This window comes from Heptranchias perlo, chromosome 25 (assembly GCF_035084215.1).
Source record: "Heptranchias perlo isolate sHepPer1 chromosome 25, sHepPer1.hap1, whole genome shotgun sequence".
Lineage (NCBI taxonomy): Eukaryota > Metazoa > Chordata > Chondrichthyes > Hexanchiformes > Hexanchidae > Heptranchias > Heptranchias perlo.
In genome coordinates this window covers 35,038,627-35,065,512 of record NC_090349.1, presented here as the reverse complement: position 1 = coordinate 35,065,512, position 26,886 = coordinate 35,038,627, and the positions used below count along the sequence as shown (strand labels likewise).

Below are 26,886 nucleotides of genomic sequence, written 5' to 3'. Positions count from 1 at the left end.
GTCACGAGCCGGTTAGCAGATGAGATGGGAAAGGATCAGGATCAGGCTCAGGCTCAAGGTCATCGATTAGTTCCGATCTTCCACAGGAAGAATTCTGAGGCAAAGTCATCGACCTGCAATGTTTCTCCTCAGATCTGGCTGATATTTTTCTGTTCCGATTTCCAGCATCTGCGATATTTTGCTTTTTCTGTTCTTAAGCGAAGTTGCCTGCTTGCAGTTAATTGATTGACAGTTTGGGTGGTGGTACCGTGCGCGTTGCGTGTGGGCGTGTCTCCCTTTCCGATTTGGGTGAATTTGTTCTTCTCCCCGATTTCTTAACACAGTCAAGTATTCTTCCAGAAAATGTTGCGGTCGATAGCTCGTCGGTTGCCCAGGGTTTCGGGAGCGATTGCTCTTGGAGTGAGGAGATATTCCGCGGCTGCAACACTTCCAGCCCCATCCACTGAGCCAGACATTTACTATAATAAGGTAAAGGGAAGTAGCACTGTGCATGATAATTAGCAGGGTTACAAAAGATCGATTGTAAGTATAAAAATACGGAACGAGTGTGAAACATTACTAAATGAGCATATGTAGAAATATGCATTGACTGCATGAAATATAGTGTAGGTATAACGAGCACGTAAAGGGTAGTATGTCTAAAGAAGGGGGTTGGGTCAAGTTTTCGTCTTGTCCTGAACTGAGAAAATTGTTCCATTTTGTTTTTTTTTTGCTAAACGCTTTGTCTTCGACTGCTTTTGAGAAATTGACATTTCAAGGACATTGGCACTGGAAATCTCTTATAGCTTGCTGTAGCAAGACTTTTTTAAAAAAAAACTTTTACAACGTTCTCTATGGAAGACATGCCTTAAGCTTAAAGTGACAGGGAATCAAACTAAAATCTTGGAAAGAATAAGGAATTGGCTGAAGGCTAGGACGTAGGGGGTGCTTTTTACTGGAGTGATATCAGTGTCTTTTGGGGGGGTGGAGAATAGTAAATGGAATGTTTCAATTCAGGCTTTTCTAGTGGTCTTCATTTGTGTTCCTAGCAACAAGGTAGTCTCTATGGACCTATGTTGGGGAAATAGTGGGGAATCAAGGGGCTAATGAGTGAAGAATTTAAAGTATCATTTAGAGGGGGGGGGAAAGTACTGGAGAAACTAATGGGATTAAAGCCAATAAATCCCCTGGACCTGATGGCCTACATCCTTGAAAAGAGGTAGCTGCAGAGATAGTGGATGCATTGGTTATGATCTTCCAAAATTCCCTAGATTCTAGAATGGTTCCAGCGGATTGGAAGGTAGCAAATGTAACCCCGCTGTTCAAGAAACACGGGAGAGAGAAAATGGGGAACCACAAGCCAGTTAGCCTGATGTCAGTCATCAGGAAAATGCTGGAATCTATTATTAAGGACATGGTAACAGGGCACTTAGATCAAAATATGATTAGGCAGAGTCAACATGATTTTATGAAAGGGAAATTGTGTTTGACAAATCTATTAGTTTTTTTGAAGATATAACTAGCAGGATAGATAAAGGGAAACCGATGGATGTAGTATATTTGGATTTTCAAAAGGCATTCGATAAGGTGCCACATAAAAACTTGTTATGCAAGAAAAGGGCTCATGGGGTTGGGGGTCACATATTAGCATAGATAGAGGATTGGCTAATGGACAGAAAACAGAGTAGGGATAAACGGGTCATTTTCAGTTTGGCAGGCTGTAAGTAGTGAGGTGCCCCAAGGATCGGTGCTTGGGCCTCAGCTATTTACAATCTCTATTAATGACTTGGATAAAGGGACAGAGTTTAATGTATCCAAGTTTGCTGCCAATACAAAGCTAGATGGGGAAAGTAAACTGTGAGGAGGACAGAGTCTGCAAAGGGATATAAACAGGTTAGGCGAGTGGGCAAGAAGGTGGCAGATGGAGTATAATGTGGGCAAATGTGAGGTTATTCACTTTGGTAGGAAGAAAGGAAAATCAGAATTTTTTTAAAATAAGAGACAGGAGTAGGCCATTCGGCCCCTTGAGCCTGCTCCGCCATTTAATGAGATCATGGCTGATCTGTTTTTTTTAACCTCAACTCCACTTTCCTGCCCTTTCCCCATATCCTTTAACTCCCTTGCTGATCAAAAATTTGTCTAACTCAGCCTTGAATGTATTCAATGACTCAGCCTCCACAGCTTTTTGGGGTGAAGAATTCCAAAGATTCATGACCCTCTGGCAGAAGAAATTCCTCCTCATTTCTGTCTTAAAGGGGTGATCCCTTATTCTGAGACTATGCCCCCTAGTTTTAGATTCCCCCCATGAGGGGTAACATCCCCTCAGAATCTTGTATGTTTCAATAAGATCTCCTCTCATTCTTCTAAACTCCAATGAGTATAGATCCAACCTGTTCAATCTTTCCTCCATAAGACAACCCTTCCATACCCAGAATCAACCTAGTGAATCTTCTGAGTTGCCTCCAATGCAAGTATGCCCTTCCTTAAATAAGGGCACCAGAACTGTACGCAGTACTCCAGGTGTGGTATCACCAGCACCCTGTACAGTTGTAGCATGACTTCCCTGCTTATATACTCCATCCCCTAGAAATAAAAGGCAACATTCCATTTGTCTTCCAGATTACCTGCTGCACCTGTATATTGACTTTACATGTATGAGGACACCCAGATCCCTCTATACCGCAGCATTTTGTAGTATTTCTTCATTCAAATAATTTGCTTTTTTATTTTTCCTTCCAAAGTGGATGATTTTAAATGGTGAGAAACTATTAAATGTTGGTGTTCAGAGAGATTTGGGTGTCCTTATACAAGGAACACAAAATGTTAGCATATAGGTACAGCAAGCAATTAGGAAGGCAAATGGCTTGTTGGCCTTTATTGCAAGGGGGTTGGAGTACAAGAGTAAGGAAGTTGTACTATTGTATAGGGCTTTGATGATATCTTACCTACAGTACTGTGTACAGTTTTGGTCTCCTTACCTAAGGCAGGATATACTTGCCTTGGAGGTGGTGCAACAAAGGTTCACTAGATTGATTTCTGGGATGAGAGGGTCATCCTATGAAGAGGTTGAGGAGAAGAATGGGCCTATACACTCTGGGGTTTAGAAGCATGAGAGGTGATGTCATTGAAACATACAAGTTTCTGAGGGGGCTTGACAGGGTAGTTGTTTCCCCTGGCTGGAGAGTCTCGAACTGAGGGGTATAGTCTCAGGATAAGGTGTTGCCATTTAAGACTGAGATGAGGAGGAATGTGAATCTTTGGCATTCTCTACCCCCAGAGGGCTGGGGCTGCTGAGTGCTTGAATATGTTCAAGGGTTATGGGGATCAAACAGGAAAGTGGAGTTGAGGTCAAAGATTGGCCATGATCTTATTGGATGACTGAGCAGGCTCGAGGAGCCATATGGCCAACTCCCCCTATTTCTTATGTTCTAATGCTCTTAAACATGTATACCTCTTGTATGAAGTGAATGGGAAATCATTTGTGATTATCAATTGCAATTTTGGAGTAATGTACTGGAAAGCTGTATGGAATACCCATTTTAACTCATGATTGCCTTGATAGGTGAAGAAACACCATGCTAACTGAATGTACAGTTCAAGCTAAAATCACATTGAATTGACTGCAAGACAAATTTATAAAGGAAAAATCAAGAAGCAGTTAAATAGCAATATGATCCTTTTTTCTAAAAGGAAGCATTTTGAAATTATTTCTTTTTTCAAAATCCTTTAAATCCTCCTTTTGAAGATTATAAAATGGTGCGTGGCTCTGTGTGGAATTGGAAAATATCTTGCTGATTCCATCCCAGCCTGAAAGGCCCCTAGATTTAGAAAAGTCAATCAAGCCAAATCCAAGTCAGAATGGTGGGTGAAGCTTGCATCCCATGTTACTAAGTACTGATACTCAGCATTATCCAGAAATTGATAATGCTGACACAGTGGGGTTAATTTTGTACGGTTACACTGGTGCAAACCAAGCTGATTTTCTTTTATATTGACTCAATGGATGCAGTTCCCACTTTGTGGAACAAACTTGAAAAATTACCTCCAATGTGCACCCATAAAATAAAGCCTTTTTTAGATGGCTTGGCCATCAGAGATAATTTGTCTGTAAACTTGCAGTCTTTGACACCTGTCTGACTGAATTTTACAAATCAAATCACAATTTTCCTTGAAAGGATGCAATGATTTGGTTAATGATAGTTCAAAAGTTACTGGAGCATCTAAAATTTCACAGCCAGGAGAGAATTTCTGTTGTAATATAACATGTAGTGCAGTAGTACTCAATTTGATTGATCTAAAATGTAAGTGACTCTTGAGCAGCCTCTCTCTCCAATTATTTTTTTAAAAACACTTAAACCACTTTATGAACTTTCTGAATAAAATATTTAAAACTTGTCCTCCAGCTTTTCTTCAAATAATTTTGAAAAATAACTGATCAGAAATTGCTGGAAACTAAAGAAAAACATTCAATCAGTACAGATGATTGAATGAATGGTACTAGTGCACCTTCCCAATGCCACATCACTTCCTGGTCTTGGACATGCTGTGGAAGAGAGAAAATTAGATGGAGAATCATCACCTGAGTTTTGTGCAGGTCCTGTTGGTTGAATTCTGCAGTGACCGAGGTCTGTCTGGGAACAGTCTGCCCTGCTTTCTCATTCACTATTAAAGGGAGCCCTAGAAATGGGAGAGAGAATGAATGTCCCACCCTCAACAAAGATATCAACTTTTTTCCTGTTGCAGATTTTTATCAACAATGAATGGCACGATGCTGTCAGTAAGAAAACATTCCCAACCATTAACCCCACCACAGGGGAAATCATCTGCCAAGTTGCCGAGGGAGATAAGGTAATTTGGGCCTCTTTCCACTTGTCCGTTGCTCATAAGCCTCTGTCCTTTTTCTTTTGGACCAACTGCTTCCTATGTGTCCCTAGCCTGTTGCATGTTCAATTCTGTTAAGTAGGTACAGATGTATGGAAAATGTGTTATTCATTGTTCAGGTGTTCATTGTGAATACTGGTAAGATTGTGTAAACAGAAAAATCACTCACAGATGCCTTGAATTGTAATAGAAAATTGTTTGAAGCATAAATAAGTAAACACTCCTGATTGCCTAGTGAATAAAAGTACCAAGGCGCACAGATGGCATTGGGTTGGATTTCTCATCTGTGCCGAGTTAACTGAACTCTGCTGAGGCAACTGTTGGCTTCAGTGCCCCTTGGGTAGGGAAGAGAAAAATCAGCCAGGATTCACTGTTTCTGGAAAGTACGTGAGTGTGGTGGGGAGGACGGTTGGTTGGTTGTTGGGAGAGAATAGGACTGGCTGTGATGCTGTACATGGTCAAAATGCTGACATTATTTAGACTGTCATGTAAAGTGTGGCTGTTTTGCTAACATACTGGAAGCTACTAGCACCTGAGATGGTGCTTTCGGGACAGGAAGAAAAATTGGGGTGGTGGGGGGACGGGGTGGAGCAATTGTTTTTTTTAAAAGGTCCCAATGGCTGAGTTAAGGCTCCTCCTCTGAGCTATGCAGACTAGTAACAGGTTGGGTCCCCAGTCTGAGTTAGCTGATCACAGCCAGGCAACAGCAGGGATGCTATAATTGGTCACTGAGCATCTAGGATGGGGAAGAGAAAATGGCCATGGGTATCTGCTCCTGACTACTATGCAGTGACCTCTGGAATTTGTAGATGCTGGGACAATACATTGGGCTCTGTGAAGACTAGATATGTTTAAAAGGTGATAAAGCTGTAAACAGTGCTCTACTTCCCATCCCTGATGGTTAGGGCAGTGTGGAGTTGAGCCATACAGGCCATAAAGGTTCCAGGTTTGATCCACAATCTGTGCTAAGTTGGTTGATTTTAGATGGGGAAACAGTAGTGAGTGCTACAGTTGACCTGTTTGTCCCTGGATTAGGGTTCCTGCTACTGACTGTTACTTGGTGACCCATGCTGGAAGTACATATGTGAGGACATTGTTTGAGCTCAACAGTGATATCCCCACAGCATATAACTAATACTTCACGTGTGAACCTAAACCATGAGACTAGCCTCCTAAGCAAGTTACTGGAAGGCACCTAGCACTTGTGGAGTTGTACCTCACCAAGGAATCAACACGGTCAGGAGTGGGAGCGGGGGGGAGAAAATTGGACGACAAATGAAATTAGATAAAAAAGGACAAGAAGGCAAAATTAAACAGGAAAAAAAACTGTTGTTGACTGATGGAGCAGAGTGTTCATTTACAATGAAAGTGGCTAAAATTGAGTTAACAGAAGTGTTTGGGATTTTTAATTTCTGTTAACTGGCATGGTCACTTAAGTGTTCTGATCACGTTGCTTCGATGAATATTGTCCGATGTTCTCCTGTCTTTCTGTGCTGTGTGGGGCTCGTGCTGTATTTAATCTGTCCGCAGGCTGACGTGGATAAAGCAGTGAAGGCAGCAAAAGAAGCATTTAGATTTGGATCACCATGGCGATTAATGGATGCATCAGAGCGAGGGGTCCTTCTGAACCGTCTAGCTGACCTCATTGAGCGTGATAAAGCATATTTGGCAGTAAGTTCTTTGTAAGAAATTGTAAAGTTTTATTGAACTTGGGAGCCCTCTTCGCGTTGTCTCTGCTATAACTTTTTGCAGCGGCGTTGTCAGACTCTCTCCGAAAGTGCCCTCAGCCATGTTAACCACTCTATTGAGAGTGCAAAAATAAGAGAGCAATAATAGCAGGGGACTTCAACTACCCTAACATCAACTGGGATTCGGACAGTGAGGGGCACAGAGGGCGCAAAATTCTTGATCGGTGTCCAAGAGAACTTTTTTAGCCAGTATGTGACAAGCCCAACAAGAGGGGATGCAATTCTAAATTTAGTCCTGGGAAATGAAGATGAGCAAGTGGGTGAAGTGACAGTGGGTGACCATATTGGGGATAGTGACCACAATTCAGTTAGTTTTAGCATTATTATGGAAAAGGACAGAGTTAAATCCGGAGTAAATGTTTTAAATTGGGGGAAGGCAAATTTTACAGAACTAAGGGGTGATTTGGCAGAAGTGGACTGGACACAACTACTTAAGAAATCAGTGGGAAGCACTAAAAAGTGAAATTCTACGGGTACAAAGCAGACACATCCCCTCAAAGAAAAAGGGTGGCACTGCCAAATTTAGAGCCCCCTGGTTGTCTAGAAGTATATGGGGCAAGATAAAGCAGAAAAAGAAAGCTTATGACTGTCACAAAAAACTAAATACTGCAGAAAGCCTAGAGGAGCATAGAAAGTACAGGGATGACATAAAAAAGGAAACAAGGAAAGCAAAGAGAGGGCATGAAAAGATATTAGCTAGTAAGATTAAAGAAAACCCAAAGATGTTTTCAGTACATTAAGAACAAGAGGATAGCTAAGGAAAAGATGGGACCTATCAGGGATGATAAGGGTAACTTGTATGTAGAAGCAGAGGATGTGGGTAGGGTTTTAAATGAATATTTTGTCTCCGTATTCACAAAGGAAAGGGATGATCCAGACATAGTAGTTAAAGAGGAGAGGTGTGAAATATTGGATAAGGTAAACATAACAAGAGAGGAAGTACTAGAGGGACTGGAATCCTTGAAAGTTGATAAGTCACTAGGGCCAGATGGATTGTTTCCTAAGCTATTGAAGGAAGCCAGGGAGGAAATAGCGGATGCTCTGAGGATCATTTTCCAATCCTCACCAGATACAGGCGGGGTACTAGAAGACTGCAAACATAGTGCAACTGTTTAAAAAGGGTATGAGGGACAGGCCGAATAATTATAGGCCAGTCAGTCTTACCTCGGTGGTGGGCAAACTATTAGTTTATCCTATCTCGGTATTGATTCTGTCACTTAGAAAGGCATGGTTTAATCAGGGATAGTCAGCATGGATTTGTTCAGGGAAGGTCATACCTTACAAATCTGATTGAATTCTTTGAGGAAGTGACAAGGAGGATTGATGACTGTTGTGCAGTGGATGTTGTCTACGTGGATTTTAGTAAGGCATTTGACTAGGTCAGAAAGGTAAAAGCCCATGAGATACAGGGAAATGTGGTGAATTGGATCCAAAATTGGTTCATTCACAGGAAACAAAGGGTAAAAGTCGATGGATGTCTTTGCGAATGGAAATCTGTTTCCAGTGGTGTGCCCCAGGGCTCAGTGTTGGGTCCCTTGCTGTATGTGGTATATATTAATGCTTTGGACTTGAACGTAGGGGGCATGATTGGCCAATTTGCAGACGACACAAAAATTGGCCATGTAATTGATAGTGAAGAGGCTAGCTGTAGACTCCAAGAAGATTTCAATGGGTTAGTGGAGTGGGTGGAAAAGTGGCAAATGGAGTTCAACCCGGAGAAGTATGAGGTAATGCATTTAGGGAGGGCAAACAGTAAAAGGGAATACGCAGTAAACGGGAATATAATGAGGGGTAGAGGAAGTGAGCGACCTTGGAGTGCATGTGCACAGGTCCCTGAAGGTGGCAGTACAGGTAGAAAAGGTTGCGAAGAAGGCATACGGAATGCTCTCCGTTATTAGCCGAGGTATAGAATACAAAAGCAGGGATGTAATGATGGAATTGTATAAAACACTGGTAAGGCCACAGCTGGAGTATTGTGTGCAGTTTTGGTCACCACATTACAGGAAGGATGTAATTGCTCTGGAGAGAGTGCAGAGAAGTCACAAGAATGTTGCCAGGGCTTTAAAATTGCAGCTACGAGGAGAGATTGGATAGGCTGGGGTTGTTTTCCTTGGAGCCGAGGAGGCTGAGGAGTGACCTGATTGAGGTGTACAAAATTGAGGGGCCGAGATAGAATAGACAGGGAGTACCTGTTTCCCCTAGCGGAGAATTCAAGAACTAGAGGACATAGATTTAAGCTGATTGGCGGAAGGATTCGAGAGGACATGAGGAAAAACTTTTTTACCCAGAGGGTGTATGGAATTTGCTGCCCGAATTGGTGGTAGAGGGACCCTCAACTCTTTTTTTTCAAAAAGTACCTGGACCTGCACCTAAAATGCTGTAAGCTGCAGGACTATGGACCAGGTGCTGGATGGTGGGATTAGAATGGGCACCTGGTTGTTCTTCGAGCCGGCACGGACACGATGGGCAGAATAGCCCCCTTCTGTGCTGTATCTTTTCTATGGTCCTTCTGTGGTCCTATCATTTTGGCTGTCAACATATGTAGTGACCATAATGCAGCCTTGTGTTATTGCAAGTTAAAACTCATGATTTTTAAGAGGAGGAATATGGCTTTGGGATGAGGGAATGATGTTTAGCTGCTTGTATCTAGACCTAAAGGAGAACCATGATAGAGCAAACTGGATTAGTTTAATAACCTTTTGTTGATTCTATCTACTTGGTTTTTAAGTAACAAAGCTATACTTAGAAACAAAGTTGAAATTCCAGTATAACTGATTAGTCATTTACCAAATACTGGTTAGTGTTATCAGATTTAACAGATTGAGGGTAGATTTAAGTTTTGTTCTTCAAACGGGGCTGGATAGCACAGCGACCTAACACGCTATCTTTTCACTTCAACCACTTAAGTTTCTATTCAACCCAGACATATGGGATGAAATCCTCTCCTAGGTGCTTGTAAGAGTCCTAAATTAAGTGAGTTTGGGTAGTTTGATTCTGATCCCAGTCTGAGAATTTCAACAGACAAAACAACATGCTTGTTAAAGTTACTGAGGTGCCTTTGATAAAATCTACACTGCCCTAATAGAAATATTGATGCATACCAATAAGGTGATGAGTGAATTTTATTGCTGTAGTGGTGCTTAGTGTTTTAATTGGAAACTTGCTGGCCTACCCTTGAAAGGGACTGATGTGTTTGAGGGTGGCTCTGATTAATAATCACTTCTTAATTTTAATTCCATCCTGTTTTTCAGTCATTGGAGACCTTGGACAATGGAAAACCATACCACATAGCCTACATGGCAGACCTAAATTTGGTTATTAAATGTTTCAGGTACACATTACTTTACACACCCTCTCCACTTTGTTCCTTTTGTTAGAAGCGAGTGGGTTTATATAATAGTGTTGCCTGACTGTAAATATTAGGATTCTCAACTTCACAAAGTTTTAATGTTTTCTGTTTCTCCTCAATAAATGTTGGGCCCCTTTACTAAGTGAATCATGCACTGATCTGTAACAAGCAATGTCCTATTTACCCTAAATATTTTGCCTCAAATTCTTTTTAAATCAGTTTTGGGGTTACTTTTGAAAACATTGTGTCTAAAAACATTGAAGGACATTCCAAGAAATGCTCTCATTGTATTTGTGACCTTCTCTTGTGGACCAACAGATACTAAGAATAAAATGTTGGTGCTGTATCCCAAATCATTGCTGATTAATGCAAGTGTGTGAAGTATTTGAAGGCCATGACTATTCTAATATCAAAGTTTGACCTGGGAAAGACAACTGTTTCAAATTTGAACTGTGATATTTGTTTGATAACTCATTGAAGGGCTGAGTAAATTATGTCCTGTTCCATATTTGCTACATTTAGACCTATACTGATGTAGATACTTTTCAGAATTAGATGCATGAGGAATTTGCTCAGGAAATAATGAGGCTGTTAAAGTAGACAGTGATGCTGTATTTGTAATTTTTGCACATCTTGCTGTTTAAAATAAGGAAAGCAAAAGCTGTTATTTGGAGGGTAAGTAGCAGGACTTAAGTATTTAACCATCTCAGTAATCTGAGTTGAGTTTGATAATGGATGGAATCCTCTGGTCTTCAACATTATTGTTTTGTCATTAGTACAAACTCTTTTGGAAGTACTAATTTTGTCAAAGGATTCTGGATGGGAAGTTTTTTAAAAAAAACAAAATAAGCTTGTGATGTGTTACATGTGTTGAACAAAAGTGCCACCTTTTCTCCAGCCCTGGTGATCAAAACTACATAAATACAATCTCAAACTTGGTGGGAGAGAGGAACATGGGATGTGAAGGCTCAGTACACCCCCTATTGAAACATAGCTTATACAATGTGGTGTTTAGCAGTAAGAATACCAAAATTGGCCTCGGAACTCCTAGGAAGGAAAAATTGGTCAGTTTCCATTCTTGATTGCTGCTCCAGAGTTTCTGGAAATGCATATATGTGAATATCACTGCCCCCACATTTAAGTATCCTGCTAACACTTGCTATCAAGAGTCACACATGAACAGTGGCCTCTTGAGTGAAATACCAGAGGATGACTAATGCTTGTGGCACAGCACCCCAGAAAAGAATTACCTCCTTTGAGAGGAGGAGAAAAATTATCAGTGTTGGGGGGTGGGCGGAAGGAGGAATCTGCGCAACATTTGTAAGACCCAACCATTAGAGTCTGACTACACATGGATCTATAAAGTTACATTTTTTAAAACTAATTTCCACATAAATTTCCACATTTCTTTCAGGTTAATGGATAGGTAAAAATAATCTATTATTTATTTATCAATTTAAAAAGCCCAAATTCTCTCTCGTCTTGGTGCATTTGTGATATCATCACACGTGTGATGTGCATGCTGTGTCGCATACATCATGCACTGTGCATGACCACCAATGTGATGCGCACACATCTTGCGACCTAATTTTCAGTGCTAACTTATTTAAAGGGTAGCTGTCTTGAAGACTTGAGGTGAGTTCAGACCTTTCAGCAGTGATAGTACCCTATAATTTCTAAGCCTAAGAAATGGAAGACTAATTGGACGTATGAAATAAATATTCCTAGGGATAATTTTCTGAGATGTTTTGGATCACTTTAGTGGAAGATAAAAGTAGCAGACTGAAGTTCAAATATTACCCAAACTAAACTAAAACCTATCTCTTGAATTCTCACATTCAGAACTGGGTACAGACAAGCGCAGTGAATCACCAACCAAAAGGTCAAATGTTTACTTTGGATAGGCTACAGAAGTGGGGCGGGGCAGCTCAGTAGAACACCTTCATTGACACAATGTTGTCAGGTGTTCCAAGTTGGGGGAGGTGAGTTAAGACTGTCTGAAATCCAGTGAGTATGCTTCAAATTCAGGTTTTGTTTGACATGGAAAATTTTGGCTGATAACTAAAACACAGCAGAATAAAAATAATGTTCTTCTGCAGATGAAAGGAAACGGGTGAGGCTAAGAGTTTTTTTTGGTTTTTTTTAAAATATGCATTCTGCCAAACATAGTTTAACTTAACTGCTGCAAGCAGATGCTTGCCAGTATTTTTGGAACAGCCATTGAAATCTGTGAACTTTGTAAATAATTGTACATTATCCTTCAGCTAAACTGTGCCTTTTTTATTTACTTGATTTCTAATTTTTTTTAAAAATTGATTTCTCTCTGAATTTACATGGGTTTTTGGAGTCTGATTTAGTATTGCCTCGTGAATCTGTGCTGTACCCTCTCTATTGCTTCAACATCTTTCTTATAGTGTGTAGCCCAAAACTGTACACAATGCTTCAATTATGGCCGTACCAAGGTTTTAGATAGATTCACTGTTGCATTTTAAAAAAATATTTTATACCTCTTGCCATAAAACCCAATATTTGCTTGAGGGGCAGCTTTTAATGTCTTGTGAACCTGACCCCCACAATCCCTCTGCTTTTCCACATCACCAAATCTCCCCCCGTTCAAAGTATAGTTACTTTTTTTTTTAATCAATGACCTATCTCACATTGACGTTGAATTCCATCTGCCACTTTTTTGCCCATTCCATCATATTTTCAATGTCCCCTTGCAGCTTCTATTGATCATCAGAATTACGTACTACACCTACTATTTTTTTAGTATCATCTGCAAATTTGGACACTCATGCCATATCCACAACATTGATGTACTCAGTGAACAGAAGTGGTTCCAGAACAGAACCTATTTCTAACCACTGTGAATAACGGCACTCACTGCCTACTCTGTTTTCTCCCTACTAACCAGTTTTTAGTACAATTTGCTATTCTTCCTCTAGTACCTTGTCAAAGATTTTCTAAAAGTCCTTGTACATCACATCTGCATTTCCCCCATCTACCATATCTGTCGCCTCCTAAAAGAACGCAGTTAAGTTTTTCAAGCATGATCTTCCTTTTTGAAATCCATGGCTGCTTTTAGTTTTTCTTCATCTAGATATTTAATAATTTCATTTTTAAAGATTCCAAAATTTTCCCTACCACAGAAAAATCCTTGTGCAATTAAAATCTAATTAACACCCTAAATCATAGGTTGACTTAAGGTTGTTAGGATAAAGCATGTAACATTGCATGGTTTTATCTGAGCTTTAAGAACACCAATGGATAAGTAGCTCAAGTGAAAGACCATATTGAAAAGCAAGACTCTGGACTTGCTGTTGCAAGATGCTTAGCATGTCTTGCTGTATGTTTCTCCATCTAAATAAAGACCAATTTCACAATAGTGGGTTGGGGCATCAGGGCAAGGTGCTGCGCTCACATTTGGACAAATTGCAGTAAATTAGAAAGTTATTAAAGCAACTTTTGCACAAAGCAGTCATGGAGAGCCCTCTGCAATTTAGAAAATCTGTCATTCCAATGATCCTTTATTAATCAAATCATCCACTTTTGTAGCTAAGACATGCTCCCAATTAAGAATGAAATCTACATGTTCCTCGAGAGTAATGATGCACAGGCCATTATCACAGTGCTCAATTCTTGGCGTCCTCCACCCAATCTTAACTCTCGTGCAGTCCATTTTATGAGCTAAATTCCTTTAAGTCAAAATCTGAAAGGCATCAAATTCAGCTCAGACCGTCATAATTTCCAAAAGTATGGTTATTAAAACAGCAAGTTGACCTAATGAAACAAAGTCAGAGCTGGGGGGGGTCAAGACGGTGGTAAGTCATTAGGCACAGTTTAGCTAAGAAGTAGATGAGAGAAAAAACTTGTGGGACTTGTTCAGATTTCATTTTTGTTACTGCCATTGAGGTGAAACAAATGACAGATGACAATGTCAAAACAAATGGCTTATAGGTGATTGCTTCACAATAATTCATCCATGTTGGATTGTAACGTCACCCACACAATTGCCTTTTATTGATTTTTAAGAAAATATTCTTGTGAAATCAAACCACTGGAATATGTGCTATTTCTTTTTAAATAAAAAAAATTCTAATTTCTTTCATGTCTTAGAATAGACAGTGTTGGTGGGCTATTTAATTGTGGATGGCATCACCGCATAGCCTGTTCCACCCAATTCCATGCATGCATTGTCTGGTAGAGGTCACTGGCTAGCAATCAGGAGATGAAACTTTGGCCCCCTGATTATAAGTCTCCTGATAATGCACACTGAAAATTCTGCATGATCTGATACAAATTTTAACCCAGCTGCAAACATGTATACACGTATCTGCAGTACCGATTCATGCTTGAGCAATGTCTGCTTTGAACTCTAATCCAAGGAAAAATTACAGTATTAACCTTCCCTTCTTTCCCCCACCCCATGCATAAGATTTCAATGTGGTTACTTTCAATTGCAGCATTCTCATTATATTGTGCATAGACAACTATAACTGCATGACAGCAATACTTTGTGTTATTAGTTGAATCCATTTGTACAAATGAGCTCACAAATCATCGTGAGGCTTTTTCTTAGTGGACTCCATAACACACAACTTGTGGTTTTATGAAACCAGTTTAATGGCATAACTTGAAACTATCATCTCTTAACCCTTACTGAATTTTTCATAGGTACTATGCAGGCTGGGCTGATAAATTTCATGGTAAGACCATTCCCATAGATGGAAACTACTTCTGCTATACACGTCATGAGCCAGTTGGTGTGTGTGGGCAAATCATCCCGGTAAGTGAAGAGTGTGGAAAAATTGTTGAGGAAAGATTGATTTCCATTTTGACTGAAATTTATTAGGTTCTTGATTCACATTGAACCCCAAAATTTTATTTGTGTTTATATTTAAACGTTTTTTATAGGGGAAAGAAGTATCTGTTCACTCCCTTTTGCTTGTCGAATCGGCTTGAAACCAAATTTGCAATTCTAAAATGCAGCATTTTTAAAAATTCATTCTTGGGATGTGGGCGTCACTAACAAGGCTAGCATTTATTACTCATCCCTAGTTGCCCGTGAGACGGTGGTGGGCCGCCGCCTTGAACTGCTACAGTCCGTTTGGTGAAAGTGTGTTGATCAGTTCAAGATAATCAATATGGTGGCATCAATAATTAATGATCCAAGTACGATTAGTTACACACAGCAACCAGGCAGTAAGTACAAATGATGGCTATTATCCCAATCCTTTGGAGAACAGGTGATCATGTCTTGAAACCATCTGTCCCTTTGTTCTTTGCTCCTTTCCCCCTTAAGGCAGTTCTTTATATACCCTCCACTCCATGTGGCATCCACATGACCATGACATCATCCACCCTCAGTCAATCAGTGCCACTGTAGCCCATTTAACCCATATATGAACATGCTTCCATTTTGTTTCTCCTTGACTCTTCAGAAGTTTTCTGGCAGACACAATTTAAAACAAACTGCAGTAAGACAGTTTAGGATTACAGGTACTCCCACAATGCTGCTAGGCAGGAAGTTCTAGGATTTTGATGAAGGAACGGCCATGTTAGGATGGTGTGTGACTTGGAGGAGGTGATGTTCCCATGCACCTACTGCCCTTGTCCTTCTATGTGGTGGAGATTGCAGGTTTGGGAGGTGCTGACAAAGAAGCCTTGACGAGTTGCTGCAGTGCCTCCATGGTACACCAATGGTGGAGGGAATGGATGTTTAAGACAATGGATGGGGTGCCGATCAAGTGGACTACTATTGATTTTTTTTAGCAAATGGGTGAAAAGATGCTAAATTATTACTAGAGGATAGTTCAAACAGTATGCCATAGGCCACTTTATAATTTTGTACTTTCAATTGTTTAAACCACTAACCACTGTCATTTTAGTTGTTTAAATGGAAATGTAAAAATGGCAGCACACTTGACGTAATTGACTAAAAGGTACAATTTTTCCTCACCTGGTTTTCAAAATGTACAAGTTAGTTTTCTCATTCTTGGGCAATAAATCTTGTATTCACAACTGCTTTTGAAATTTTCAGGAAGGAGGATTGTAATGTGCACAGGGGAGACAATTATCAAGGTGGGCCTTGATGTCGTCTTCACTTTCTTAAAAAAAAAATACAACTAACACAGCATATCAATACAATTTGGCAAATAGAAGTAAGGGGGTAATTACCACTTTTTGGGTGTGAAAAACCTTAGGGATGAGTGGAGGAGTAACACAGCAGTTGCAGTCATGCTGTCTAAGTCAATTTTTTTTTTAAAAAGTAATTTGAAAAAGTTCAAATTGATTTACAACTAGACACCCATCTTGCAACTGTAACTTTGTAATTCACCAAAGCTACTTTACTTTTTTTTTTAAAAATACTTTGTTAAACTTGTTCATATATCTTTTTTAATATGAAAGTGGTTACTGCCCTAAACACACCTGCACTCTACTGAAACTTGAAGCATGTACAGTGCCCGGAATAACCCCAAAAGTTACTTGTTTCTCTCAAGTGAGGCAATAAATATGTAGCCAACATCAGTAATTCGGTTGCTAATGGCCACCAAAATAGTGGTAATGTGTATTGAATCTGGAACTTGGACAGTTTGCTTCACAATTAGAATTAAGCTTCTAATCCTGAATGTATTTTTGGAAACTGAATCATTATTAATCTTACTGTAATGGCTGTGTTTGTCTTTTTAAAACTAATTTCAAAATTTTATCTTTTTAGTGGAATTTTCCACTGTTGATGCAGGCCTGGAAGCTTGGACCAGCACTAGCAACTGGCAATGTGGTGGTGATGAAGGTGGCAGAGCAGACCCCACTAACAGCACTCTATGTAGCAAATTTAATCAAGGAGGTTGGGCAAGGTTTTAAAGTTTTTAGTGTTAAAGTTAAACATAATGTGATCAAACAATATTGTGGTTTAAAAATTGCATTTGCATGTGCTATATTGCTCAGTGGGTTTGTCTTCACAAGTTTCTGATTTGACCTTGCTGTCTACGAGGAGTTGATGAGACCACCCCTTTCTTGTTGAAGGATGGAAAGTTACAAGGCAACTCACCTATAGCCACACTTCTTAGAGATCAGCTTCAGAGTAGCGACGGCAGGCCTGGTGGCAGTCTGTAATGCGATGCTTTCAGCAAAGGCGTGCTGCACTCTGCTTGGGAGGGAGGAGAAGGGAAAGAGGAAGGAAGCTGCACAAGATATGAATGCTGGACTTGACAATCCCTAGGTCTGAACAGTTGCATCTGTTGAAGCAACCTGAAATGGGTCCTGCTGTTTCCTTGAAGAATGTTGCTTTGACATACCACACAGTGCACTTGGGGTTGAGATTATTGGCCTCCAACAACCGCAACCGTCTTCCTTTTATGCCAGATATGACTCCAGCCACTAGAGAGCTTTTTTCCCTTGATCCACATTGACCTCAATTTTACTAGGACTCCTTGGACATACTTAAGAACATAAAAAATAGGAGCAGGAGTAGGCCATATGGCCCCTCGAGCCTGCTCCGCCATTCAATCAGATCATGGCTGATCTTCGACCTCAACTGCACTTTCCTACTGGATTTCCCGTATCATTTGATTCTCCTAGAGTCCAAAAATCTATCTATCTCCGCCTCGAATATATTCAATGACACAGCCCTCTGGAGTAGTGAATTCCAAAGATTCACAACCCTCTGAGTGAAGAAATTCCTCCTCATCTCAGTCTTAAATGGCTGACCCCTTATCCTGTGACTATGCCCCCTAGTTCTGCACTCTCTCCAGACGTGGGAAACAATGTTTCAGCATCTACCCTGTCAAACCCCCTCATAATCTTGTGTTTCAATGAGATCACCTCATTCTTCTAAACTCCAGAGAGTGTAAGCCTATTCTACTCAACCTCGCCTCATAGGACAACCCTTTTATCCCAGGAATTAACTTGGTGCAATGCTGCCTAAAATGCCTGGGGCAGTTGCTCTTGCCTCGCCTCTGAAATTCAGCTCTTGTGTCCATGTTTGGACTAAGGCTGTAATGAAGTCTAGAGTGAAGTGGTTCTGGTGGAGCCTAAACTCAGCACCTGTGGAGGTTATTGGTGAGTGCCACTTGATAGTAGTATTGGCGACTCCTCCATCACTTTGCTGATGTGAGTGACCACACTGGAAGAGGGATCCAGGCCTGGACTTCCCCTCCCCCCCCCCCCCCCCCAACCCCCCCAACCCCCCCAACCCCCCAAACCCCCCAAACCCCCCCAAACCCCCCAAACCCCCCAAACCAAAGTTGGCATTTTTTCCCAAAACTTTCAGTATCAGTCACGGGGTCATGTATGGGATTTGGGGGAGGGGCCTGAGCACCCCTCCATCTTGGATAGCAGGTGGGTTGCAGCCATAGTGGTGCAAGGGCCTATTGGCCCCATGTAAATAGGATGGCCTCACTCGCCCTGCAAAATTCAGCAGGATCAGCACTGGATGGCCCTGGTGAGCATGATCATGGCATTATTGCCAGGATTGCATCCCACAGATTTTCAGGATTTATAAAATGCTTGTTTTCTGTGTCACATTTCTTTTTTCATTGACAGGCTGGATTCCCACCAGGTGTTGTGAATATTGTTCCTGGTTTTGGGCAAACTGCAGGAGCAGCCATTGCCTCACACATGGATGTTGATAAAGTTGCATTCACAGGATCTACCGAGGTTAGTTTGGAAACTGCAACCCCTTAAGTTACCCTCCTGGCATTTTGGTACAGATTGGATCAGTGAATAACTCTATCATAAAATACAAATCTGTGCTGGAAATGTAATCCACAATTGAACTGGACAAGTTGGTGCAATAGGTTTACAGGCTTTTAAGTTACACATTATTTATTTGGGATGGTTGATTATAAGCCACCATACAATAACCGCCCTGCTACATACCAGTTTCTCTCTTCAGTTGCTGACCAACCTGTGTACTTCCAGCATTCCTTTTCCTGTTACTACAAAAAGTTGCTTCAAATTATGTGCAGACAGTTCTGCAATTGATAGTCACATTGCTAGTTCTGAGCTCTGGAATTAAGTGATGCATAGTGAAGCTCTTGTGTGGCTCAATATCCAAGAAATTTGAGTTTTATAACTTGGACTTCGTGTGTAGATGTCACATGAACAGGAGCTAGTGGGTCATGACCACCAGCAACAGATAAAAATTTTTAATAGAAATTAATTCTGACTTTAGGGATTATCTAACTAATGATTTTGGAAAAAATTCTTTTGGGTTCATGAATTATGTCTCCTGAACAATTCCTGGTAATTATTTCACTGCTTCCTGCTGGCAGTTCAGTTTTAAAACATTTTTTTTAAGGTGCTTGTTTTTCAAAAGCCTGCTCCTGTCTTATGATCTCTCGCAGGTTGGCCACCTGATCCAGCAGGCTGCAGGAAAAAGTAATTTGAAGAAGGTGACACTGGAACTGGGTGGGAAGAGCCCAAACATTATCCTTTCTGATGCTGATGGTAAGAAGTGCTACTGTACTTAGGACTTGAACAGTTAACTTGTAGAATGCAGTGATTCTGTTTGTTTCCGAGAGAGGGTAGGAGGAGAAATAAAACCCACTCTTTATGGCTGTTAGGGTTGTTGCCGAACAGCTGATGACCTACATATATAATCAAATAAATGCTTTGTTAGATAATTGTTTTGTTTTAAAGCGAGAAATGAAGATGAGTAAAAATTGAATTCTGCACCTTTCACATCTTTCTTGCCCCTCTTAAGAATTTATGAAAAGCTGACCGAGTCTGATTTGCATGGCTTGAGTTTGCATATCCAATTTAAGTGGTCAGAAGTAAAAATCCATCTTTTGGGAGTAGCTTCAATCTAAAAGATTTTTCTTTCCCATCTGTGTCAAACTGACATGTTTCCTTTTGTCACGCATCTTGCTGTAGCGAGAGATGGGTGGGGGAGGAGAGAGAGTGAAGAAGAGAAATTTACAGATTGAGTTAAAACGGGAAGATTTCAAGATGAGTGCACTCAGCTTTGGCTTGGTTCTAGACAAATCTCCATGGTGATCTGTATGATGCTGCACAAGTGTACAGTGCCACAGAATGATAAAAATGGTGGGTTTCACATTTTTCATCAAATATGGAGTTCCTGGTCTTGGTTGAGTTAACTGAGGAAAGGTATTTTTCCCCTAATGGGAAAGAGAATTATTGGAAGTTAATTGACCTGTTCTGGTCTTGCAGAAGTCCTGCTGGATACTTGTAGACCTATAACCTTGTCGCTTGCCTTGCCCTTCCCTCTTACAATCATGAAATGGTAACTAGGACCTGAAGGAACTAGTATTCTGCAGATTGGGCTGATGGAGAAGATTTGGGAGACAATATTAAACTAAAGAATATTTCTCCATGGCAATCTCTAGATAAACTGAAATTTGTTTTACAATCATTTCTCCTCTCCCAATCAAAATTTACTCTCAGGAAATGTTCTAACTGTTACTGATTACTCTGTTCATTTTCCAGTGGACCATGCAGTTGAAGAGTCCCATACGGCTCTGTTTTTTAACCAGGGACAGTGTTGCTGTGCTGGATCGCGCACATATGTTCAAGAATCTGTCTACGATCAATTTGTAGAGCAGAGTGTGGAAAGAGCAAAACGTCGTACTGTAGGAAATCCATTTGACTCCAAGAATGAGCAGGGGCCACAGGTTGGTGTAGAGGGAACTGAACAACTAGTTTCGAGAATTTGTTCTGCTATTTTCCTTTACCATGTAATGAATGCTACCTCATGGTCCCTCATGCTATGCAAAGATCTTGTATGATTTTTTTTACCATTACACATAGTTTTTATTTCTTTCTACTGTTGGCCCTACTACAAGTCAATACATTACTTGGTCATTAGCTTCTCTGAGGTATTGATCACACCCAGTAGCTGCCTTGCATGCCTAGTTCATATTGGTGTGCACAATAGAATCACTAGCTTCAGCCATGTAATTGTGGAGAGGTGCTATGGAGCAGATTATCGCCCCTAGCTGTGTTTCATTGATGAAGCCGTAGCTGAAGAATGCATCTATGGTAAGGGAAATCAATGGAGTGATGTCTCAAAAGAAAAATCATTGCTATGTGGTCCAAGTTTCTTGCTAGTGCTTGCATTCTGATTTGGCGATGGTCTTCCATACATCTTTGCAATAGCCAAATATTCTTAACCCGATGGGTAAAAAAATTGCTTAAAGATTCACTGATAGCTGTGATGCCTTCCATGCTGGAATAGTCTACCAACACTTGCTATCTGGACTCGCAAATGAAGAATGGCCACTTGCAGGAAAGTAGCTGGTGCCAATGGAATTGAACTCCAGCAAGAGTTGGCAACCTTCAAGGAGGGAGAGGAGAAAATTTGGGGCAGGGCATGGCAAAGAAAGATCCTTTGAGTTTTTTTTAAAAAAACAATTAACTTCACTGGGGCCTAAGTCCCAGGGGATAGTCATTTGTGAATGTGAATAATTGTTCAATATTCTTACTGATATTTGGTTATTGGCTACTAATCCTGGCCATTGGAACCTTTCTATGGATATAACAACTAGTGGTGACTGATTATGGATGATTGTTACAGGTGGATGAGGAACAATTCAATAAGATTCTAGGATACATTAGTAGTGGAAAAAAGGAAGGAGCCAAGCTACTCTGTGGAGGAGGAGTGGCAGCAGACCGTGGGTACTTCATCCAGCCAACTGTATTTGGAGATGTGAAGGATGATATGATTATCGCTCGGGAGGAGGCAAGTCCATGCACCAGCTTTTATGCTGTAACTAGTGCTCAGGAAATTTTAATTGGTAAATGTTACATTGGCTCAGTTGGTAACATTCTCACATTTTGGTCAGAAGGTTGTGGCTTCATGCTCTGAACGTAAGAAAATTTTAAAAAGATCATAATCCCACAACCCTTATACAATTATGTTACCATAGACGTCCCTTCCACTCACTTGCTAATCACCTACTTCAGAGAACACAAAAGTCTTACCCTACCTCCCTGGGAAAACAAACCGTGTTATTCATAAACCAAATTCCCCTTACTCAGTAGACAAGGATGTCATCTAGACAGACACCTCCAGTGTTTTATTGAAGGAATGCTGCATTGTCAGAGGTCCCATCTTTTGTGTAAGATATTAAAACTGAGGCCCTTTCTACCCATTTCAGTGGGTGTTGAAGATCCCATGGCACTATTTGAAGAGCTGAGAGTTCTCCTGGTGTCATACCCAATATTTGTCCTCAACTAATATCACCAAAAATATTCATCTCGATTGTCAGCTTTAGCTCATTGGTCGCATTCTTGCATTTGAGTCAGAAGATTGTGGATTCAAGACCCGCTCCAGAGATTTGAGCACATAATCCAGGCTGACACTCTGACAATGCAGCATTCCTTCAACATAACAGAGGCCCTGTCTGCCCCCTCAGGTAGACACAAGAGATCCCATTGCACTAATTGAAAAAGAGCACAGGTGTTCTGGCCAACATTTATCACTCACTTAAAAACAGATTGTCTGGTCATTTGTCTCGTTGCTGTTTGTGGGACCTTGCTGTGAATACAAAACTACAGCAATTGCACATCAAAAGTACTTAATTGGCCATTTAGGACTTTGAGACACCTTGAAGATGTGAAAGGTGTTATATAACAAGTTCTTCTTTGCTGTTTTTGGGATTGTGCAATGTGTAAATGGCTACTGTGTTTCTCTGCACAACTGCACTTCAGAATAATTCATTATGTGAATTACTTTGAAAAATTTGAGACACCATATAAATGTAGGTGTTTCTAAACTGAGAAACTTACTCAATTTTTGACTTAAATATTTCACTTGTTTTAAAAAAAAACATTTCTTTAGAATTTCACAATATTTTTAAGAAGGTGTTCTCAGCTGTAATCTATCTTCCTTCATGGACAGTTGAGTACCCTGTCGAAACTCAATCAAGGCACACACGTGACTAGTGGCTATTTGTGGGTGATGCATCAGAGGAAGACCAGCAGCCATGGAACTGTAGCCCAGTAAGGCATCAGTATATTTAGTAAGGGGAGGGGAAAAACATATTTCTTTCTGTAAATCAATGGTAATTATGTCAGTTGTTGACCCTTAGTGTCAGTTACCAATAGTGTGGAATTGATGGCACTATTAGCAACTCCTGGCGCAAAACTCACTTTTTAAAAGATGCCATGATAACTAATGCAGATTACAGACAGCAGGGTGTGATGTTAAGGGTGTAATCTAATTTTAGCATTCAGGTGACTGTTCAGGCTTCATTCTGGTTTGGCTTCATCTGAACTTGTCGAGTTAGATTACAGCCTGTAGCTCACACCTAGATATCTATTCCAGTTTTTATTAACATAAAATTTCATGGCGATGTCTCTGTTCTACTAGCTGTTAATTATTAAGAGTTATTTCCACTCTATCAGGTCCAGAGCTTGCTAGAAATCTAGGAGGCAATGTTGGAAGTGCTATTAGATATAGCAGAATTAATATGCATTCTCATTTCTGTTTTCTTTTCTCCTAGATCTTTGGACCAGTGATGCAGATTCTGAAGTTTAAGACAATGGAGGAGGTGATTAAGCGAGCAAATGATACCATATATGGACTTGCAGCAGCAGTGTTTACCAATGACATCAATAAGGCCAACTATGTGTCTCAGGGGCTGCGTGCAGGAACTGTCTGGTAAGCTTCCTTGTATAGTCACAGTACATCCACCTTGTAATCTATAATGTCACAATTACATTTTTTTTTTCCAGTTTTCTCTTCTACTTGCCTGAACACTGAGGTAAAATACTTCTAGGGCAACAGTTCCTCAAACAAGTGGCCATTCCTCATTTGTGACCATGAATGTCAGAAGGTATTTGACAATGAGGTGCATGACATCTGAGTCTTGCCTGATGCCCATGACTGCTTTCCAGTACAAGTCAAAGATTAAACAAAGCCTAAATCTTCTGTATGTGGGTCCTATCATAGAATCATAGAAAGGTTACAGCATGGAAGGAGGCCATTGAATCCGCACCAGTTCTATGCAAGAGCAATCCAGCTAGTCCCACTTCCCCACCCTTTCCCCGTAGCCCTGCAAATGTTTTCCTTTCAAGTACTTATCCAGTTCCCTTTTGAAGGCCATGATTGAATCTGCCTCCACCACCGTCTCGGGCCGTGCATTCCAGATCCGAACCACTTGCTGTGTGTATATTAAAAAAAAAAGTTTTTCCTCATGTCATCTTTAGTTCTTTTGCCAATCACCTTAAGTCTATGCCCTCTGGTCCTTGACCCTTCCGCCAATAGGAACAGTTTCTTTCTATCTACTCTACTGTCATAAAGGATAGTTCGATTTGTTATGCATTTGGAAAAATGGATATTTAGGATACTCCAGAGTTGTGAAATGGACTGCACTGGTGCAGTCCCAACTAAAATTAATTGTGCACCTTTGAATAAGTGCTACCAGTCTCCACCGCTTATAGCGGGTGCATTTGTGCGAACACAGTTTGCTCTTCTATATGCGGTGGTCACGTTATAAGAATGTTGTTGCTCATCAGCATCTACAGCTCCCTGAACCACTACCTCAATGAACCTCTTACTGCCGGACCCTAGACCTGATCAAGGACTGCGAGCTTCACGGCACCAACCTCACCCCGGCTGTGGTCATCAGAAAACTGGAGGAGTAGAGAGTGAGACAACTGTTTAAACACCTAATTAGGGCACTAAATTTCAGCTGCTGGGATTATTGTGCATGGTGGTGTTGAATTTTTTTAAAATATTTCAGTTTTTCATGTACTTCACTCATACAGTATCACAGGTGAGTAAGCATAACTGTTTCTGCCCAAAATAAACTGAGCACTTGAGTCCCTATAACTGGCAACTTTGAAATTGATGTTCATGCTAATGGTTATCATGGCCAATATAAGTGACTGCCCAGTTCAAACTTGGATTTTTTTTTAAGTGATGAGGACCGTAGTTGGCCTCTCCCTAGTATTTCTCCACATGTATCTTGCACAGCTGTTTGGGTAAGGCGAATGTACTTTTTTTTGCTGTAACAATTCAGCTATTTCACATTCATTACTTTCCAAAGAGTTGCACAGTACTACCATGCATAAATATTCAATCATCTGATAATTGAAATAAAAATCCAGAGTAATTAGAGGGTGTTCAAGTTGATCTCAATTTATTTGGACTTCTGAGAATTTCCAATGATTGGTTATAAAGGCACGATCATGGTTATAAAAGGTACCATCAGGCAAGAAAAGCTTTGGAATTTTTGAGCTAGTTTCTAAATTTGTACCTCATAATTTTTTATTTCCCCACAGGATAAACTGCTATGATGTGTTTGGGGCTCAAGCTCCATTTGGTGGATACAAAGCTTCGGGCACTGGGCGGGAACTTGGTGAATATGGATTAGAGGCATACACAGAAGTAAAGACTGTGAGTGATAACAAAGTAAACCCAGATTAGAATGTGGTAATCATTATACCAATTCATGCAGGGTTTTGGTATTTTTTTTTAGTTTGGGCCAAAATAATGTCTTACAATACACAAATGCATAACACTTTATTTTCCCTTCTATTCTCTAATAACTAATGCTATCTACAGTCACCTGGATCCCTCCACTACCTCAGCCAGGGGGCCATTTTTCATGTGTGAGCATAGACACTAAGGGTTAGCAGGTTATTTGTAGCTAAGCCTGATATTGTCCTTGCCGAGTGTCCACAACTACACACTTATCCAACATGGATCACTGGTAGCAGCATCTCTGCTGTTTTTTTTTCCCATCCCCAGTTCAGGCAATTCCAGCCAATTGGAGTGCTACTGGAGCTCAGATCAGTTATCTCTGCATGGACCAGAAATAAAACCTGGTGCTTTTCCTAACTGCATAATTTGGGTAATTCATTCACATGAGTGGCCAAGAAAGCTATATTTTAAAACTTTTTAAAGGCATATTCAAAGATAAGGCCCGATAAAACAAGCCTTTGAACTCTTGAGGTCTCAAACATAAGTGTTGTCTTTTCTGAATTGCATTTTCTAATTTATCCTCTCTCTGCTGGGTCACTAGGATAAGTGGGGAAGGGGGAGAAAAGAGATTAAAAAAGCAGGTACTCCTGTCTATTCTGCAAACAGGAGCACTTTCTACCAATCAATCCTAGTAGCAGCCACATAGAAAGCTAGGAGGCAGACATTTATAGCAGTAAGCTGATGTAAAGATGAATGCTGAGGGTTGGAGCTTTATTTTCAGAAAACAATAAATCATCTATTTTCTTTTCCATTCAGGTGACCGTCAAAGTTCTCCAGAAGAGCTCATAAACCAGCCACTGACTTTAGATGCCCTTAGTGTTTTTAAAAATGGAATCCTGAAGAACATGAGACATTTAAACTGACTAAATCAATCATTAAAGCTTGTGTAATGAAAAGTCTGATTTATATAGTCAATCTCACTAACCTTAAACCCAATGATCAATGTAATAGTAGCTTTTATCTCTTGATAAACTAAAATAATTTACTGCAGAAAATAAACACATGCTGTAGAATTCCCTCAAGTATGTGATGAGCTTTGATTATATTTACAGCTGCAGTTCCATAAGGGGAGAATTTAGTGGCTGATGGACAGTTGAGCCAAAATATTAATTATGGTTCTTTTTGTAATTGGTTTGGTAGGATTTCTGTCTTGAACATTTACAAAGTAAAATATTTGGCTGGTTAGGCATTGTTAGAATTCCACTGGTTTCTAGAAGTTTTTCTTTCTCTTAAATCTTTGAAAATGATTCTAAGGATTCCATCCATATTTTACATGGGCAGAAGACATCTTATCTAAAGCTGCTGTTCCGTACAAAAGTCACAGATGAGATGGAAAGTTTTTTTAAGGACTAATTTTCTGTGCTGAGTATTAATTTTGGCAGGGAATTTGCTTTAGAATTGTATATCAGCAAATCATATACTGTACAGCATCTAATAAAGAAGCAGATTGAATTAATGTACTGAGTTTTCACTTTGTG

The 26,886-nt window shown here is 40.3% G+C and overlaps 1 protein-coding gene across 1 annotated transcript; it reads left to right on the top strand.

Annotated features, from left to right (window-relative positions):
* LOC137342209 (aldehyde dehydrogenase, mitochondrial-like) lies at window positions 1-26,864 on the top strand. Its single transcript, XM_068005979.1, has 13 exons — window positions 1-468; window positions 4,723-4,827; window positions 6,391-6,531; window positions 9,860-9,939; window positions 14,632-14,743; window positions 16,676-16,804; window positions 18,502-18,615; window positions 19,305-19,407; window positions 20,407-20,591; window positions 21,494-21,658; window positions 23,424-23,581; window positions 25,207-25,321; window positions 26,165-26,864. The coding sequence occupies exons 1-13, from the start codon at window positions 343-345 to the stop codon at window positions 26,195-26,197; spliced, it is 1,566 nt and encodes a 521-aa protein (XP_067862080.1). The 5' UTR covers window positions 1-342; the 3' UTR covers window positions 26,198-26,864.
* Window positions 26,865-26,886: the final 22 nt, after the last annotated feature.

Bases quoted from the DNA above. Each gene is read 5' to 3' on its own strand.
- LOC137342209 (XM_068005979.1), top strand. From the start codon at position 343: ATGTTGCGGTCGATAGCTCGTCGGTTGCCCAGGGTTTCGGGAGCGATT. The intron at 469-4,722 runs GTAAAGGGAAGT...TTCCTGTTGCAG, and splicing joins CAGACATTTACTATAATAAG to ATTTTTATCAACAATGAATG. The intron at 23,582-25,206 runs GTAAGCTTCCTT...ATTTCCCCACAG, and splicing joins CTGCGTGCAGGAACTGTCTG to GATAAACTGCTATGATGTGT.